This window comes from Sminthopsis crassicaudata, chromosome 1 (assembly GCF_048593235.1).
Source record: "Sminthopsis crassicaudata isolate SCR6 chromosome 1, ASM4859323v1, whole genome shotgun sequence".
NCBI classification, from domain to species: domain Eukaryota; kingdom Metazoa; phylum Chordata; class Mammalia; order Dasyuromorphia; family Dasyuridae; genus Sminthopsis; species Sminthopsis crassicaudata.
The window spans coordinates 361764492-361785317 of NC_133617.1; the positions used below are offsets into that span (position 1 = coordinate 361764492).

The 20826-nt window shown below is 32.9% G+C and overlaps 1 protein-coding gene across 1 annotated transcript in view; it reads left to right on the top strand.

Annotated features, from left to right (window-relative positions):
* The window catches only part of PIK3C3 (phosphatidylinositol 3-kinase catalytic subunit type 3), a 169010-nt gene that overhangs the window by 51093 nt on the left and 97091 nt on the right, over positions 1-20826 (top strand). Inside the window, exons 13-16 of the mRNA XM_074279240.1 lie at positions 753-820; positions 9686-9791; positions 10824-10940; positions 13170-13301. Of these exons, the coding sequence (XP_074135341.1) occupies positions 753-820; positions 9686-9791; positions 10824-10940; positions 13170-13301 (423 nt within the window). The remainder of the gene's footprint in view (positions 1-752; positions 821-9685; positions 9792-10823; positions 10941-13169; positions 13302-20826) is intronic.

Below are 20826 nucleotides of genomic sequence, written 5' to 3' on the forward strand. Positions count from 1 at the left end.
GAGTTTCTTGAATCCAGGAGTTGTTCTTTTTTTTTTTTTTTTTTTTCCTTCCCTGATGCTGGGGTTAAGTGACTTACCCAGGGTCACACAGCTGGGAAGTGTTAATTGTTTGAAACAGATTTGAATTCGGGTCCTCCTGAATTCAGGGCTGGTGTTCTATCCATTTCGCCACCTAGCTGCCCCCTGTGTCCTTCTTTATATATCCCCAGCATTTATCACAATGTCTGGCACTTTATTGTATGATTAATAAAGATTTGTTGACTGGTAGTATTAACCTATTTGTCATATAAAAGTTACTTCATATAACTTTTTGAAAGAACTCCAGTTATAGAGAATCCAATGTGAACACCTTGTGCCTTTAATAAAATTCACATAAATCTATTAAAGTTCTTTGTAATCTCAGGATTATTCCATTTGTAGTTTACTGTCTCAACTATGTTGTTACTGTTTCAAAATACAAATTTATGCCTATAGGTAATTTTTATTGGCCTTTGAAACAAAGTAAATTAACTATTAGGTTATGTTTTTGCATTTGATCAAAGACTACATTTATTTCTTTTGTCTGGATATTTAAAATATGGTCCTCTTGAATAGTTGGATTCATTCTTTATTAAAGGTAAAGCTTTTATAATGTACTATTAGAATTATAAAGGAGAACTGTTAGGTAAACATGGATTATCTCTTTATTTTCCAAGTAGTAGCGATTAATAAATGGCAATAGGAAATAATATTTTTCTTTTTATTTCTTTCAGCAAGATCTTTGCACTTTCTTGATATCAAGAGCCTGCAAAAATTCTACACTGGCAAACTATTTATATTGGTATGTGAAAATAAGTTCATTGTTTTCATTTGTGTTCATTGACTTTTTCCCCATATAAAATATACCTGTAATACATGTACTATCAAATGAATTGTGCAATCTCAAAGTATGCATAGTCATTGAAAACCATATGACACCTGTGGGCATAAAGATATGTCTAGTTTTATCCTTTATCTCTCACTTTTCAGAATGTAGATACAATTAAAGAATTGGTAGTATAGTTCATATATTTCTTTTCTGCAGTTAGGTTTCCTTCTTTTAAAAGGTGTGGCATTGTGGCAGGTCAGGAGGACCTGAGTTCAGACACTTAACACTTCCTCAGTGTGTGACCGTGGGCAAGTCACTTAACCCCAATTGCCTCAGCAAAAAAAAAAAAAGAAAATAAATAAAAAGTGTGGCATTAGTTATTTATGCTATATAATAAGGTCTGAATTATGACCTCCCAAAATATGTTTTACTCTCTTGAACTAAATCTTCAGGGTATCACTTCAGAATTCTTTTCTTGGCTTGGGAAAATATGGCAGTTACTGTAACATGATATTGAAATCAGTATGATTAATTAGTTATACTTTAGTTTGACTTTACAACTGGATATAAATTATATTTTATTTAAAAGTAAGTTTTATATTTATCTCCAGATTCTTTCTCTCTTCCTCTCTTACACATTGAAAAGATATAATTGTTTTTTACTATAAGGCCTCTTTTTCTTTTCCCTTCTTCCTTCAGTATCTTTCCCTTATCACTCCCAATGGAGGGTTTTTAGAATTTTATAGAGCTATTTCTTTCTTTCTTTGTTTTTCTCAAGGCAAATGTTAGATCTCGAGTACAAGACTAAATGTCCATTTTAGATACACTTCTCTTAAGGCTATATCATCTGTCATCCCCAAAAATCTGACCTTTGTTTTTGTTTATTTTCTCCATTCTAACAAAAGCACAAATATGTATTTTGCAGGTGGATTCTAAGATTCATGGCCAGGTACCTAAATTTTTAAATTTTAGGAATAGACATTCTCCTTAAACTTTTTCCAAAGTTGACTGATTCTGCTTGTTGATAGTAAAATTCCTTTTAGAAGTAGCCCTACACAGTTTGAGAATTTTAATTTCAATTGCTACTTTGAATGGAAATATAATAGGCTTATATTCACAACAAATTGGATATAACTAATTTTTTTAGGAGCATGTTTTGATATGGACAGAAAGGGAGAGAATAAAGGAAGACAAGAGGGAGGTGAGACTGTTAATAGTACAGAGAATCATTTGATGTGTTTTTTTTTTTTCCGAGCCAGAAGAGCTTTTTTAAAAAAAAAAAATTAATTGAATTTTATTTTTTTCAATTACATGTATAGTCAAATTTATTTTCCTCTAAGTTAGAGTTTTTGTTTTGTTAATAAAAGCTTTCTATTTTTAAAATGCATGCAAAGATGGTTTTCAACATTCATCCCTGTAAATCCCATGCTCCAAACTTTTCTCTTTCTCTTCTCCCCTAACCCGCTTGTAGACAGCAAGCAATCCAACATAGGTTGAACATGGTCATTTCTTCTAAACATATCTCTATGCTTCACAGGAAAAAAAAAAAACAGATCAAAAAATGAGGAAAAAAAAATGAAAAAGAAAAAATAAAGCAATCAAACAAAAATTAACAGCAAAAAAGGTAAAAACACCATATTGTGACCTACACTCAGTCCCCAAAGTCCCACAGTCCTCTCTGAGTGCAGATGGCTCTCTCCATCACAAGACCACTAGAATTGGTCTGAATCACCTCATTGCTAAAAAGAGCCATATCCATCACATTAATCCTCACATAATCTTGTTGCCATGTACAATGTTCTCTGGTTCTGCTCATTTCACTCAGCATCAATTCATGTAAGTTTCTCCAGGTCTTTCTGAAATCAGCCTATTTTTCATTTTTTGTAGAACAATAATATCCGATAATATTCATATACCAAAACTTATTCAGCCATTCCCCAACTGGGGAAGGGCATTCCCTCAAGATAATTTAATTCTTCTAAAGGTAAAGAGACTATTAAAGGGATTCTGGATTTGATTCTTTATTAAAAGAGAGGAACTTTTTGCTGAATTGGAAATGATGAGAACCTTGAAGAGAAGTCTCCATTCTCAAGTTGGTAATTGGAAAGAAAAATACCCTGGCATATTCTGAAATTATCTAGATTTTAGAAATCAAATTTTACAGGGTGTAGAGATAGTTTTAAAGAGTGTAGGAAAGATATGTAGGATCCCATGGCATGGAGTGAGGGAAAAGTGAAAATCATAATAATTTTTATGAGGCAGAACAGTGGGATTTGCCTAAAGATGCATAGAAAATTCACCAACCAACTCAGATTTTAAAAAGAAATGTAAATGAAAATGAAAATAAGCCGCTAACAGAAAATGGATATAGGTGTAGCATGTTCCTTTAAAAACAATTTCAATAATACTAAATCTTACAATGAGCTAGAGTTGGCAAGGAAGGCTAATGACAAGAAAGAAGATTCCCCTTGCTTGCCCTCTCTGCCATATTAGAAGGAGGAGACAAACATAATTGGCCATAGAGAAGGCAGAATTGCTCAATTACTATTTTGTCCTTTTTCCTCTTCAAAGGAAGATGTTTTTCTGCTAAAAATGATAAAACAAAAATGAGTAATATAAATTGATATGCAAGATAAGAAAGAGTAAGAGAATGTTACGCTATCCTTTATGAATTCAAGTCACCTGGCCAAGATAAACTATATCTTTGAGTGGCAGGTGTGATTTCTGAGTAACTCAGTGATATATTGAACATGTGCATACATGTATATTGCCTATGTTTTATTAGTGATATTTGGTGGGGAAAGTGAGTGATGGACTATTAGAATGCAGGACAAACATGGTTTCATTATTTTAGAAAAGGAAAAAAAGTCTGCACATTATAGCTTTGCCTTGCTCAAAATCGAGATACTTAAATTTGAGTTTGACTTCCCTTTTTGGGAAAATTCTAAAATTGATTATTAAAGAAATGATTGGAAAATTTCTAGAAAGGAAAATGGTCATTAGAGCCAGGAATACACCATCAAAACCAGATTGTGACAGATGACTTTTGTCAGGATGATTAAATAATAAATAGATAAGAATTTTTAGGTTGGAGTTAACAGATTTTATGAAAGATTTTGATAAAGTATTTCAAAATGGTTTTGTGGAGAAAGTGGAAACATGAATTAGACAGTAATAGAATCACGTCTTTAGACTGGTTGAATGAATGGATTCAAAGTAGTTGTTGATGGTTGTCACCATGGCAAGATGTCTCCAGGAGAATATTCTAGAGATTTGTCCTTGGCTTTATGCTGTTGAAAACTTTATCAATGACAATAGGTAGTCAAGATCTGAAAAAAAAGGTCTTGACTGGTAAGAGCATTGAGTTGGAACTAATAACAAATCCAATCAAGATAAATGTAAAATCTTTCTCTAAAATAAAAAAAATAAATAAACTTTAGACTATAAGATGGGGAGACATTTGAATAAAAACAGTGTTTTTTTTAAAAAGTCTTGGAGTAATAGAGCATTTATTAAATGTTTAATTTGTATGGGGCACAATGGAATACAGATAAAAGTACAAAAACAAAACAAAACAAAAACAATTCCTTCCCTTAAGGTGTAAAAGAGGTGGAAGGTAGGTAAAGGCCATGAAGTGAGTTTAGGAGAAAAAAAGAGGGAACAGGAATAACCTAGACGTATGAAATGGTGGTCCCAGACAAGTAATCACCAGTCAAGAGGTGGAGGGTGTAGTGCTAGAAGTATAGTCAGGATATGGATGCTGCTGTTGATGAAGTGGAAAAGTTAAGAATTAGAAGTGGAACCAGGATAGAAGCTAGGGTTTTAGTTATCTGTAAGTGTGAATCAGAAGTATAATCTGACTGCTAAAAAAATTAATGAGAGCTTGGGCTGCAATGAGAGGGATATAATTTCCTGGGATAGGCAAGTGATAATCCCTCTGTCTTGCATTCACCAAATCTTTTTTTTTTTTTTTTTTTTTCCCCTGAGGCTGGGGTTAAGTGACTTGCCCAGGGTCACACAGCTGGGAAGTGTTAAGTGTCTGAGACCAGATTTGAACTCCGGTCCTCCTGAATTCAGGGCTGATGCTTTATCCACTGTACCACCTAGCTGCCCCCAACCTTCACCAAATCTTACCATAAGTTTTTATTATTATTTCTAACCCTATTTGGAGTTTTCTTGCCAGTTTTGTGATTTGCCATTTTCTTCTCTAGCTCATTTTACAGATTAGGAAACTGAGATAAACAGGGTCAAGTAATTTGCCAGTGGTCACACAACTATTAAATGCCCGAGGCTGGATTTTAACTCAGCTCTGACTTCAGGCTTGGTGCTCTATCCCCTGTATCACCTAGCTGTAGAGTTCTGAGCATCATGGCTCCCATATTGTTGGAAAGTGTCTTGAGCATGGCAGTATGAGTGGCAAAGAATCTTGAATCTATATCATATGAAAAAACTGAAATAATTAGGCATGTTTCATTTCACTTAGAGAAGAGATGACACAAGAACACATGATAGCTGTCTTAATTAAAGTATTTGAAGGGCTCTCATGTAAAAAAGGGAATAGATTTTTTCCTTTTTGTTTTCAAAGGTTGAACATAGAATAATGTTTCTAAAAGGTCACTTTAGATGGGATATCAAGAAAAAAATTTCCTTATAATCTCAGCTATCAAAAAGTGAAACTGACTGCCTTGAGATGTGTAACAAGTCGCTTCTCTCCATTCACATTGCTGCCATCCTGATTCAGGTTTTCAACACTCTTTCCTAAGACTGTTATAAATAACCTTTTAAACAATTTCCCTGCCTCAAGTATGACTTTCATTTTTCATTAAACTGCCAAAATAATTTTTCTTATGTGCAAGTTTGACTATGTCACTTTCTTTCTTATTCATCTCTAGTGGTTCATTTTTACCTCCAGGATCAAATATTAAAACAATAACAACAAAACCTATTTCATTCAATCCCTTCACCTGACCTTTTTCCTGTCTGCTTATATTCTTTTCCCTTCCATGGACTCTGCAATCCAGTGACATTGGCCTCTTGGCTGTTCCTCATAATGGAACAATGCGATCTTCTGACTCCATGCATGTGTGCTGCTAATCCTCCATGTATGGATGTTTTTTCTCTTCCTCCTCCCCCACTTCCTCCTCATTTCTGTTTTCTGGATTCACAGCTCTTTTTTAACCTCAAGTTGAATTCCTCCTTCTTCTGGCTTCTTTTGGGATCTTTTCCAGTTTCTCCAGCTGCTGAGACCTACTTTATGACATTGTCTTCCATTTACAATGTATTCATCTCCTCTATACATAATTAATTTACATGTCATCTCTCCATTAGAAAGTGAATTCCTTTAGTTCAGCAGTGGTGATTTGTCACTCTTTGTGTCCCCGGCATAGTTCTTAGCACATAGTAATAAATTCTTGTTGATTGCTCTATGATATATATTCTTCAATGAAAGAATCATAAAGTTTTAACTTAGATGTGATGATAGGACTGGACCCAGTGTTTTTCATTATCTTTAAAACAAGATAATTAGTCTTTTTTCAATTTGGCTTTATCTTGGAGTTTATGGCTATTAAGAAGAAATGAAGCTCACTCAAGCTTCTAAAGAAAACTCATATGTTTGAAAATTAATTAATTATTTTTTCTTTAGAAGCTTGGGTGAACTTCATTTACTCTCATATACTTGAAAATTAATAAGTAAATGTCTTAATTGTTTATAGGATTATAGTTTGTAAAATGAAGCAGAAATAAGGTATCCAACATTTACTAAGATATATAAGCTTTTCTCCTAATAATATGGAGAATTGGATAGAAAGCCATGTGTTAATCGAGATGGATTTTCTTTCTTTCAAGTTCTGTCAGAATGACTAGGGATGATCCTACATACAGTAGGAATCTCTCTCTTTCTCTCTCTCTCTCTCACACTCACACTCACACTCACATACACACACATACTGTGTTCCTGGATAAGGCACTTAATTGCTCCATGACTCAACAACTTTCCAAGACTGTACATTATAGACTAGATGACAGGCAGCATTGTTAGACATAATTTTTTTAGTATGCATATATAGATAAAAACACATCCAAACTCCAAAAGCCCTACCCCTAAATTGTGTTCATCATAGCTCAGAAAAACTAGGGAATTAACTATATTAGGATGATGAATATGGTTGAGTGAAGAGAATGCAGCTATAAAACACAAAACCCTTTATTTCTCATATAGATCTTCTCTGTGATTTTTTTTTCCTTGCAAAATTCCAAAATGTTAATAGAGGGTTGGTTTATGAGCATTTAAAAAGGAAGCAGTTATCATTGGGAGCTAAATTTTGGTCATCAAGAAGCGGTCACATCAGACTAATTCAGGCTGCTAGGCTTGTAGATCTGGGAATACACTATGGTCAATTTATGTCAGCAAGGCATTTGCCAGAGTTTGTGGACAAGATGGAGAGAGATGAGGATTGAATAGTAATATGGTTAAGTGAAGTGACAATTGATTGGATGACCATATCCAAAAAAAAAAAAAGTGTTTAGTGGAGCGATGTCATTTTAGGAAAAGACTCTTAACAGAGTTCTCTAGGCATTTGACCCTCTTTTTGTTTTATTCATGAATTTTTTTATAACATAGCTTTTTATTTATAAAATATAGACATGGGTAATTTTTCAACATTGACCCTTGCCAAACCTTCTATTCCAACTTTTCCCCTTTTTTCCCTTACCCTCTCCCATAGATGGCAGGCAGTCTAATACATGTTAAATATGTTTAAGTATATGTTAAAAAGAATGTATGTATACATATTTATACAGTTTTTTGCTGCACAAGAAAAACTAGATCTATAAAGAAGGTAAAAAAACCTGAGAAGGAAAACAAAAATGCAAGCAAACAATAACAAAAAGAGTGGAAATACTATCTTGTGGTCCACACACATTTCCCATAGTTCTCTCTCTGGGTGTAGCTGATTCTCTTTATTACTGGACAACTGGAACTGATTTGGATCATCTCATTGTTGAAGAGAGCCCTGTTTGTTAGAATCGATCATCGTATAGTCTTGTTCTTGTTGCATATAATGATCTCCTGGTTCTGCTCATTTCACTTAGCGCGTCAGTTCATGAAGGCTTCTTCAAGCCTTTCTGAAATCATCCTGCTGTTCATTTCTTACAGAACAATAATATCCTATAACATTCATATACCACAATTTATTCTGCCATTCTCAAATCGATGGGCATCCACTCAGTTTCCAGTTTCTAGCCACTATAAAAAAGGCTGCCACAAATATTTTTTCAACATATGGGTCCCTTTCCCTTCTTTAAGATCTCTTTGGGATATAAGCCAAGTAGTAACATTGCTGGATCAAAGGGTATGCACATTTTGATAGTATAGTTCCAAATTGCCCTCCTGAATGGTTGGATCTGTTTACAATTCCACCAACAATACAGCAGTGTCCCAGTTTTCCCACATCCCCTCCAACATTCGTCATTATTTTTTACTGTCATCTTAGCCAATCTGAGAGGTGTGTAGTGATATCTCAGAGTTGTCTTAATTTGCAGTATTCATAATTTTTAATCAATGGCTTGGGTGTGAATATAAAACCAGTTGGAAGCTAAGATGTTTGATTTCAAAATTAGAATCCCAAAAGACTTTGACAGATAAGCATATCGACCGAATTTTAAAAGTTGAAATTTAATAGAGAGAAATACATAGCCATATACTTGAATTTAAAAATTTAATTGTGTAAGTATAAAATAGAAGAGGAAATGCTAAATATCATCAGTGTGAAAAAGAATTAGGAGTGATATTAGTCTGCAGGTTCAATATGACACTAACATCAAAGGTAGACAGCTAAATGGTTTTAGGTAACATTATGAAAGTTCATAGTGACAGTATAGTCTGTTGTGGTTAGACCATATCCAGTATATTTGGTTTCGTTCTGGTTAAAAGCCTGAAAACTCTACTATATGAAAATCAACTGAATGAACTGGGCATGTTTATAGAAAACATGATGGCATCTTTTATGAACTGAAAGCTTTTATGTAGGTGAGCAATGATATTTGGTCTTTTAGATTTCAGAAGGTAAAACAAAGAATAGTATCTGGATATCATAGAATGGTAAATTTTGGCTGAATATAAGGAAAAAATTTCCATATATCATTCAAAACATCCAGAAAAAACCTTTGCTGTGTAAAATGGAAAGGGTAAATCCTGAATTGTTAATTGTTAATGAATTTCAAATGGCGTACATAATAGGTTCAAAGATATTTCGTAAAGCATGACATACAACTAAGGTATCCCTATCCTTAGAGTATTTTTTAGCAAAAGTGAAATGTCACTAGATTAATTTTTCATCAATAAAAAGTGTTTTCTTAGGGTTTTTTACTTTTGCTTTTTTTTTTTTTTTTTAAATTCTGATTTCATTTTGTGTGTGTGTGTGTCCGTGTCTGTATGTGTGTGCCATTATTAAAAAAGGAAAACTCCTGGCGATAATACTGGACACCTACTCAGCAACTCTTAAAAAATTACTTGGAGCACTAAGAGGTTTAATAACCTGTCATGGCTCCCATTGTCAGAATGTGTAAGAAGTAGGACTTGAAATCAGATCTTCCTGATTTGGAGATTGGGTTTTCTCTGTTATGCAGTATTATATTTCATTGTTACATTGTGAATTTCAATCATTGTGTGTTTGGGGAAAAAAAAAAAGACAGGTATAAAATTATGTTAATGCCAGTAAGAGAAGCTGGCATTATTACTTTCTAAAGTTTGCCAAGAGCCTTTTATTTATGCAATGTGAGGTAAATCAGCTTTATTTTTAATTCATCCAATTAAAAACTCTTATCTACTTTTTAAAGGTATGTTATAGTAGAATGTGAAGATCAAGATACCCAGCAGAGAGACCCAAAGACACATGAAATGTACCTGAATGTAATGAGAAGATTCAGCCAGGCATTACTGAAGGTAATAATAAGACTTTACTTGAAAATAAGAATACAAAGAAATACACTTTCCTATATGCTTTTTATAAGCTCTAATTTTCTGATTTATTTATAGTTCATATATAGAGTCCTTTGCCTTCCAGCACTTTTCAAAAATATTTGATTTTCTTTTCTACTTGACATTGATTCTTGAAATCATGTCACTAGTTAGCCAGTAGAGGGCATAAGAATAATAAGAAAGAATTGTCTTTTTCTGTTTAAATCTGTTACTCTGTTTGAAGATAGTCATAAAGATATCTAGCACTTCTCATTTCAAATCCATTCAATTCTAATTTAACTTTCAAGATAATTAAAATTGTACATTTCTATTATGGCACGATACTTCCTGGTTGTAAAGGATCTGGTTGATTGTTAAATTCTCTTGATTAATTCACTTCATGCTCTTCTGTCATTGTCACTTATTTAAATAAAAAGCTTAGCTTCAATACCTATTCAGCCATCATGCCTTTGTTCTTAATTTCCGTGGAAGTTATTTCTCCATCTTCCATACCCCATAGAATTCCATTTATTATATAAATATACAAGCTGTCTCAGCAGTGTTAGACTTTTAGAATACTATCTGTAATAGCCCTCTTTCTTACCATTTTGTTAGCACCTTGAGGGAAGATAGCTTTTTTTGTCTAAATATTTGCATTTCTTTGAGTGCAACCAGTTTCTTGTATATAGTAGGCACTTAATACATTTATTGAATAAATGTTAACTATATCTTATTGCATAAATTATGCTATTTAAAGTATATTGTTAACAAACTAATCTTCAATGAAGATTAATAGGTTTTCAACTTAGGTGTGATGATAAGACTTCTTACTGGAAACAATATTGCTCATTATCTTTGAATTAAGATAATTAATCTTTTTCAATTCAGCTTTATTTTGGAGTTTATGGTTATCAAGAAGAATAAAGATCACCCTAGTTTCTAAAGAAAAAAAAAAAGAAAACCCCTATCAATATTATATAGAAAAGAGTTTTTTTTTTTTTTTTTTAATCCCCTTAGGGTGATAAGTCTGTAAGAGTTATGCGTTCTTTGCTGGCTGCACAACAGACATTTGTAGATCGACTGGTTTGTTTAATGAAAGCTGTGCAACGGGAAAGTGGAAATCGTAAGAAAAAGGTAAACCCTTTGTTTTTTCTGCTTCTAATTTGGGACCCTTTGTGGCAAAGAAGTTAGTTTTATCTAGTAACTACTTAAGTTTGTTTTTGTTGTGAAATTAAAATATACTTAAGGATGATAAAATTTTAGAACCCGACATGATCTTAATATATCCAATATCAAATCACCTCATTTCATAGTTAAGGGAATGGAGGCTTAGACAAGTCAAGTGACTAATGGGGAGTCACACAAGTTAGTAACAAAATTGACACTAAAAAAACTTAAATCTTTTTTACTCATGATCCAGTTTCAGTATTACATTGTTTCTATTCAACGGGCATACTTAACATTGGGAATTTTTTCTATTTCAGCTCTGAAAAAATTACATTTTACAAACATTATTTGATTTTAATTGCATAACTTATCAATTAAGATTTTTTTTCTTATTTGAGTTTTGGACATTACATTTTGTAAACATGATTTGAATTTAATTGCTTTGGATATTTTTGATACTGTTATTGAGCTTTTTTTTTTTTTTTTCAGTGTGATGTTACTTTTCTGTGTCTTTGAAAATAATTATTCTCAAACTTATTCATTATGTGACTTTGCATGTTACCTAGCAGTCGAAAGAAATGAGTGTTATTTTTTAGCTTTTGAGCACTGCTACCAGCTCTTATTAATTTAACTTTTTTTCATAAATAATATGAGTTTAACCTTCTTATCTAAAAATGGATTTGAGGAGAGAATAGAAGTGATATAGGAGCAAGGAGAAAATGAATAGTAAGGTAAAAAGGAGGACTAGCTAAGGGACCAGGGATAATAAATCAAATGATAATGGTATATTCATATAGAATGCATAGAAACAGCATGATGACATTCTCACTTCTATGGTGTCTAAGACATAATTTGAAATGAATTCCAAAAGGGGAACTTGGGCAAATAATTTTTCATATCCTTTGAAACAGAAATTTAACTCTTTAATTATAAGTGTGATCATGATTATATCTTTAAGTTTAACAAGATGAACTTCATTTCAAGTCCTTCATACAGAAATTTTTGTTAATATGGAATTTTTCCTTCCTTTTGCAACATAAATCATACCTGAATCTTATAAAACATATTTCTCAGCTGCTAAGCTCTTAAGGCTTTGATCTCTTGAGAGTTAAACCTCATGAATAGCCCTGAAGTTAGTCAAACAAATGTGTCCCATACAACTTTCTTCCTTCCCTTCATCTTTCTGTCCTTTCATCCTTTCCCTCCCTCCTCTGTCTCTGTTCACATAGGGAATCATAACCTTCCCTGTGGGTGCTATGTCCGAACTTTGGCTCACAAAATATCTTGAGGTTTATTGGTTGGATTTCTTTTAATGACCATGTCTTAAACCCAAATCACTGTGACTCTCATTGATTGGCTAATAATAGGTCCAAGCCAACCCTCACTGGATCATTGTTTGGACTAGGATGGCTCAAAGTAATTGCAGTTTTTCTGTTTTGTTCAAAAACCTTTAGAGTCTTTGCTCTTCTAGATTTTTTTTTTTTTGGCTAGGTAAAATAGGCCATTGTGCTAATTTCTTCCCTAAACTTAATCACTCAATGAGTATTATTAGCCCAGTCAGGTTGAGAACTGGCAAGGATCTTAGCTTAAAAAGACCAAGGTCTCCCACTTCATCCAGGCCCATCACTAGTGTTTCTGAACTATGAATTGCCACTTTGGAGGAGAGAGTGAGGTTGTTGACTTTGCACAGCCCTTCCTCACTTAATTCCATTTCACTTGCATATCATGGCATCACCTTCTTGATGTCATTGGTCTTTTAAAATGAAGGACAATGAATATCATATATACCCTGAATGTGACATGTGCTTATATACATATTCTGTTTATTTTTTGTAGTTTTGTCATTGAGTTGTTACTGTCATTTCTGATTTTTTTGTGACCCCCATTTGGGGTTTTCTTGGCAAAGATAAGGAACAGTTTGCCATTTCCTTCTCCATTTTGCAGGAGAGGAAACTATTTAAAGTAAACAGTATTAAAGTAACATTTCCAGGGTTACACAACTAATAAGTGTCTGAAGCCAGGCTTAAGGTTCTGTTGTTGCATCACTTAGTTGTTCTGTTTTTTATATTTTTCAACAAAATAGACTGCCCCTTAACTAATAATAAAGAGTTGGTAATACTAATCTTAATAGTTTCACCAATTAAGCTATTCCTTTTAATTTTAATTTAATCAAGTTTTTATTGGTTTGTTCCCTAGAATGAAAGGCTGCAGGCCTTGCTGGGAGACAACGAAAAGATGAATCTGTCAGATGTGGAACTCATTCCATTGCCTTTAGAACCACAGGTGAAAATAAAAGGAATAATCCCAGAGACAGCTACACTATTTAAGGTAATGATAGATGCATAGACTTTAATTTGTATGAGACTAATTTGATTCTCCAAAATTTTGGGGAAATTGTTACAGTACAGGGACTACAGTTTAATAATTTAATCATTAATAATGATTAAATTATTAATGATTTGATATAATTTAACAAAGTATAGTTTAAAAACAAGGGGAAATTTTAATTATTCATGCATCTTAGTCTTTATATCTCTTTGCCATGTCTGCATTAATATTTGTAGTATGTGAAATAATTTTTTATGTCTTTGTTTTCTTATTTAAAAATCTTAAATGCTCAGAGCCCATTAATAATCTAAGCCATACTTGTTTCTGTAATACAGGACATTAAAAATTACTTTAAATATGCAAAACTTGTGCATTATACATTCAGTGCATATCTTTAAATGGGTGAGTATGACTCCCAGTTGGCCATTTTAATGTCATCCCATCTCCAGATATGCTTTGTGAAGTTTGGATCATGCCTAATATTTCAGAATCGCAGTTCCCTTTAGTCCTTAATGTTCTTAGCTCTTTGGCTGATTGCAAATTGACTTGGTATTGGAAATGGAAAGCTGACTTTGCAAATGGATGCAAATTGCAGGATAATTGGCATCAGAATAGTGCATATCACTACACCATCATATGATGGTTTCCAGGATGTATGATTCAAAGGAGGCAGGATTGAATTAGTCTGGCTTAAGGATTTAGTGTATAATTAGACTTACAAGAATCTAGAAAAGAACATAGTAAAGTGAGAAAGATCTAGATAGTTCACTGGATAAAATGCCGTACCAGAATTAGGAAGACTTAAATTTAGGTTCTGATCTCAAACACTTACCTGCCTTGTGACTTTGTTAATGACACATGAACAAATGTGGAGGTCCAGCTAAGTAAGAAGTTCCAAGATGAGTCCAAAAGTTTGAGATGGGGCTTAATTGTAAGAGTAAAAGCTTTTTTTTTTTTTTTTTTAAATTTTGAGTTTGCAGCTTTATTTATAGAAAACAAAATAACTATTGATGGGATCTATTTAAAACATTATTCATTCCAGTAATAGTGTTAATCAACATCTTTGTAGACAGAAGACAACTTCAGTTTGCAACAAAGGAAGGAAACTTTTTTTTTTTTTTTTTTTTTTTTTCTGAGGCTGGGGTTAAGTGACTTGCCCAGAGTCACACAACTAGGAAGTATCAAGTGTCTGAGCCCAGATTTGAACTTGAGTCCTCCTGAATTCAAAGCTAGTGCTCTATCCACTGCACCACCTAGCTGCCCCAGAAGGAAACACATTTAAAGGCAAATTGATAAAGTTTACAGAGTTGAATCGTAAAAGAAGACTATTTATTCTTAATACAAAACCCCTGGAAATATTTAGCTAAAGAATTAGAGATTTTTAATTTGTTTTAAGTCATTATAATATAAATGGTTCAATGACATTTTGTCAGAAATTTGACAGGATCACAGACTAATACAACAAATCTGTCACTTTCCTCCAGATTTTTCATATTTTTACTTAGGGAAATAATATTTTTAATATTAATAATATTTTTATTTTATGTATATATTATATTTCTTTATATGTTATGTACCATATATTACAACATGTAATATATAATATTTGTATACATTATTAGATATATTATTACTTTATATATATACTTTATTTTCATATATATATATATGTATACACACACACACACACACACACACACACACACACACACACACCCCTACACACCTTATTACTGGAGGTCCCCAAAGTCTGAAAGATTCTGAAGAGTTGATCAGTTTCAAATCTCTGTAGAATAGTGGCTTCTTTGTTGCTATTTCAGCTACGTTCCAAATGTCTAATAGATTGGACCATGCTGCAGATTTTACCAACTCTTAAATACCCATATAAATATTTCAAAGATGTATGTAAGTCAGAAAAAGTAACTATTTCTTTATTATCATTGATCCAGTTTTTAGGTTTCAAATTTCTATGAAGAATTTTTCTTAAGAAACATAAAACAGTGCCCTTTAAAATTTGGCACAATCAACTTGTAACACATGAAAAATCTATAAATTGGCTGAGAGGTAGAGAATCCGAGTATTTCTTGAAATCCATGAAAAGGAACTAAGAAATAAAGTATTATTGTCTAGCATTTTGTATGACTCCATCTTGAAAACTGTTTTTGTTAAAGTGATGAAGATTTTTGAAGAGAGAAATATTTCTAATCGAAGCACTTGGAACCCCCTCCTCCTTGCTTCTTATTCTGATTTTCTTTGTAGTTCTTTGACTTTACCTGTAGTTTTATGTTGATCCTTATATACAATATGATAGGTATCATTCCTGATTTTCTTTATTTTTTGTGTAGACTTTTATTGAGTGTTTAAATTAAATGCTGTGTAAATCATATATTCATTCCAATGGGAAATCAGAAATGGGATAACCATACAAAATTGTGGTCTTTGCCCTTTTCTCATAAAATATTGAAATAGACCACACTTAACTGGGACCTCTAATAAGGCCTTGCCATCAGATTCTAGTTGTTTTGTCAGTATATCTACCTGATGTTAACTAACTGCCCAAATCTGTACTGACCCTCAATTCGGTGTTATTAATTTGTTTTTTGTGTCTTTGTAGTAGTGACTAATAGTGATATTCCTAGGTCAAATGGCACTGTAGGAATTTGTTAAAGAAAACTAAGGAAGTATAGCTCTTCATAGATTGAACAAATTACTTCAATTAACTTTGTTGCTTTATGACAATTTTTCATTATTATATATGTTTTTTAGAGCTTTATCAATTTCATCCTGGTAGAACCATCCATTCTAAAATATTTAAACACTTTGCAAATTTTCATTAATAAATGTTATTTTAAATGGAGGGAAAATTGTAGAATATTTAGAAACTATGATAAGTAAGGGAATTATGGTATGGGGAATGAGTTTTTTTTTTCCCAATTACATGTAAAAACAACTTTGAGGTTTTTTTGTTAACATATTTCCTTATGGATCATGTTGGGGGGGGAATCAGAACAAAAGGGGGAAACCATGAGGGAGAAAAAAGAAGAAAAAGAAAAAAAAGTAAACATTGTATATATTGATTTACATTTGATCTCTGTAGTTTTCTCTCTGGATATGGATGGTGTTTCCCTCTGAAGTTTATTGGGATTGCCTTGAAACACTAAGAGGAACCAAGTCTGTCAAAGTTGATCATTTTATAGTCTTACTGTTGCTGTATATGTTTTCCTGGTTCTGCTTGTTTAGCTTAGCATCAGTTCATGTAGATCTTTCCAGGCCTTTGTAAAATTAGCCTGTTTATAATTTTTCATAGAAAGTAATATTACATTACTTTCATATGCCATAACTTATTCAGCCATTAATCAATTGATAGGCATCTACTTATTTTCCAATTCTTTGCTACCCCAAAAAGAGTTACTACAAACATTTTTGTATATGTAGATCTTTTCCCCTCTTTTATGATTTCTTTGGAATACAGACCCATTAGTGACATTGCTGGATTAAAAGTTTTGAATAGTTTTAGAGCCCTTTGGGCAGAACTCCAAATTGCTCTCCAGAATGGTTGGATCAATTCACAACTCCTCCAACAATGAATGTGTCCCAGTTTTCCCATATTCCCTCCATCATTTATTGTTATCTTTTCCTGTCATCTTAGTCAATATGAGAAGTGAGAAATGATACTTCAGAGTTGTTTTAATTTGCATTTCTCTAATCAATAATTATTTAGAGCATTTTTTCATATGAATATAGGTGGCTTTAATTTCTTCACCTGAAATTTGTTTGTTCATATCCTTTAACCATTATTTATCAATTGGGGAATGACTTGTATTTTTAAAAATTTGACTCAGTTCTTTATATATTTTTAGAAATGAGGCCTTTATCAGAAACATTGGCTATAAATTTTTTTCTTCTGGCTTTTTCTTCCCCTTCTAATCTTGGCTACCTTGGTTTGTGTTAAACCTTAATTTAATGTAATCAAGAGAATTAATTTTTTAAAGGCATGTTTATTTGATGTTTTTAAAATATCAATTTAATTTCCCACTAATCCTCTTTATCCTCAATAGAACCTTTCTAACAAAAAGTACAGTTAAATAAAAGAAACTGATAGCTTGTCCATGTCTTAAACCCTTTGTCTAAAAATTCAACACTTTTTTTTTACCAGAAAGGAGGGAAATACATTTCATTATTACCATCCTAGAATCAGGACTGGTTATTATATTTTTCTCAGTTCCAAAATTTATACTGTTGCTTTTCTTTAATTTATTTGATTATTTTTTTATAGTGTTCTTTTAGTTTGGCTTACTACACTCTGATTCATATCAGTCAACCTAATTAATAAGTATTTATTAAGCATCTACTATTTGGGAAGCACTGTATTAAATGCTTGTATGACAAAGGCAAAAGTGAAATATTTCTTGCCCTTAAGGAGTTTATATTCCAATTATATGTAAGCATGCACTTAAAAAAATACAGAATATTTGCAAAATAATTTTAGGGGGTAGAATCCTAAAAGTTTGGGAGATTATAGAATTATAGATTTAAATGTGGAAAAGTAGTCCAACTCCCTTATTTTTTTGGATGAGAAGAGGTTTCATGAAAAATGATATGATCACGGTTGGTGTTTGGGTTTAGTCTTGAACTTAAAAAAGTTTCTAAGAGGAAAAAGTAAAAGTTTGTTCTAGGCAGGAGTAGAGGGAATAAGGGGGTGGCATTCAATACAAAGACATAGAGTTAGGAAACATAGCATCATGTATTGAAATATCAAGTAGTAGATGTGTATGGTTAAGTCATGGATTATGTGAAGGTGAAAGATGTTAGAAGACTGCAAGAACAGACAAGATTTTATTCAGATTTAAATGACAGCAGATTTTATTTGATTATAGAGATAATGGGGAGCCATTGGGTTTATTGAGAGATGGGAGAGAGGGAATGGCATAAAGTTAACATAATTAGACTTGAGTTCTAGAAATATAAATTTGACAGCTGTGTATGGAAGTATTTAATTGGGAAGAATTTCAAGGATAAGAGACCAATTAGGAGGCCATTGCAGTAGTTTAAGCAAAAAGTGCTAAAAAACCTTAGAATACTATGTTATCTATATATGTGGAGAAAAGGGAATTTATGGGAAAAATGCATTGGAGATACATAGAAATGACAAGATTTAGCAAATGATGTGATATGTGGAGTGAGTATAAATGACACTGTGAATGACTGGAGGAATGGTGTTTCCTTAACTTGAGTTAAGGAAGTTTGGAAGAGGAATAGTTTTGGGGAAAAGATAAGTTCTCTTTTGTACCTTCTGAATTTGAGATCCTTATGGATCATCTTAATTGAAAGAACAATAGGCAGTTTATGATTTAATGACTAGAGCAGTAGGTAGACTGGACACATAGACTTTGTAGTCATCTGTGTAGAGATGATGATTGAACCTACAGGATTTGAAGAAATAACCATATAAGAGTACAAAGATTGGCAAACTAGATAGGAATGTTTTAAAAAAAATTTAAAAACATTTCCCGGCTCATAAGCTTAGTTCAGTGGCCAGATTTGGCTCTCAGGTTATAATTTACCAACCTCAAGACCCAAGGCTGAGCCTTGGTATACATCTGCATTTAATGTGTTACATACTTGATGACTAAGCAAATTAAAGGAGTATTCAGATCAATACGAAAACTGAGACAGTACCCATTAGAGACCAATGTCCAGATAAAGAAGTAAGCCAACAGTATCCAATACTTGAGAGAGATCAAGAAGAATTTTTTTTTTTTTTAAGGTTATTAAGTTTGTCAGTGAAAAGATATTTGAAAACTTTGGAAAGAACAGTTTTAGTCTTCTCAGTTTTTCAGAATTCCTTTTATTTGTTTCATGGCACAATAATAATAATAATAAATATTTATGATAAGTTTATATACCACAGTTTTTTGAATCCTTTCCTCATTAGAGGGTATCAACTTTGTTTCCAATTATTTCACATCCCACAAAAGGTACCAGTATACATGTTTCAAATATTCCTTTTCTTTGACTTTATTTGTTTTGGGGGATACCAAGGTAACAAGAATCACTAACTTTCTGTTTTTCTGTCTATCTGTATCTATCTATCTATCTGTCTGTCTGTCTCTCTCATCCTATCTCTACCTCTTCTCCTTTCTCCCTCTTTCTTCTTCGTTAACTCCCAGCTGCTTACCTTCCCCAGGTTTTCGGACGTCTCCCGCTCTGATTATCTCAATTAGAGAGCTACCTCTTTAGAGGTTCAACCCACAGAACATCCAAGTCACTCAAATATGTGGCAACAGGTCTTTATTCTAACTAACTCTTTACATATTGTTCCCTAACGTTCCCTCTGGAGTTCCTTCTGGAGTTCCCCTGGAGTTCCCTCCGGAGTTCCTTCAAGTTCCCTTGGAGTTCCCTCCCCAGCCTTCTGAAACCCCCTTTTTATAGTTCACAGGTCACATGACTGAGAGTGCACAAATTTGAGCATGATCAGCAAGAGCGAGGAGGCTTTTCCTCATTAATGAAGCTTACTCAATACCTTCAATACCTTGTCATCAGGCTCAGGCAGAATAAGCCTCCAAGTGCCTCATACTCTGCCCTTGAGATCTGCCCCTGACAAACGCTTCTTCCTTCTCACTTTTTGCCTCTTTTTCCTCCCCTTCCTCCACCCTATTTCTCTCTCTTTATTTCTTCCTTCCTTCTTCCCTCTTCTTTCTCTATACTCTTTCTTCTCTTCTTTGCTTCTATCACATCCCTCAGATATGAATATGGATACTAACCCTCAGATTAAAAGTATAGGCTGTCCTTCTTTATACAGGGAGATCCTTTTATCATTCCCTTAGTATTATATTAATCCTGTTAGGTATTGCTTCAAAATTATGGATGCTTTCTTTAGCACCTTTGCAATATTTTATCTATTTCTTTAGTTTATATGATTTGCAACTTCTCAAAGTAGAAAATTGTGTGATATATAGTCAAAGTATATGAATGGACAATTTTCAGATGATGAAACTAAAGTCATTTATAGTTATATGAAAAAATGCTCTAAATTATTGTTTAGAGAAATGCAAATTGAAACAACTCTGAAGTACCATTTCACACCTCTCAGATTGGTTAAGATGACAGGGAAAGATAAATGTTGGAGAGGATGTGGGAAAATTAGGACACTATAAAGCATTGTTGTAGTTGTGAAATAATCTAGTCATTCTGGAGAGCAATCTGGTGCCCAAGGTACTGTGCATTTGACTCAGCAGTACCATTGCTGGGTCTGTATCCCAAGTTAATCTTAAAGGTGGGAAAAGAACCCCTATGTGCAAAAATATTTGTAGCAGTTCTTTTTGTGGTAGGATAGAATTGGAAAAGGAGTGGATGCCCATCAATTGGGGAATGGTTGAACAAGCTGTTTTACATGAAAGTAATGAAATATTATTGCTCTATAAAAAATAATGAACAAGCTGATTATAGAAAGGCCTGGAAAGATTTACATGAACTGATACTGAGCAGAACGAAGAATACATTTTACACAATAACAGCAAGAATA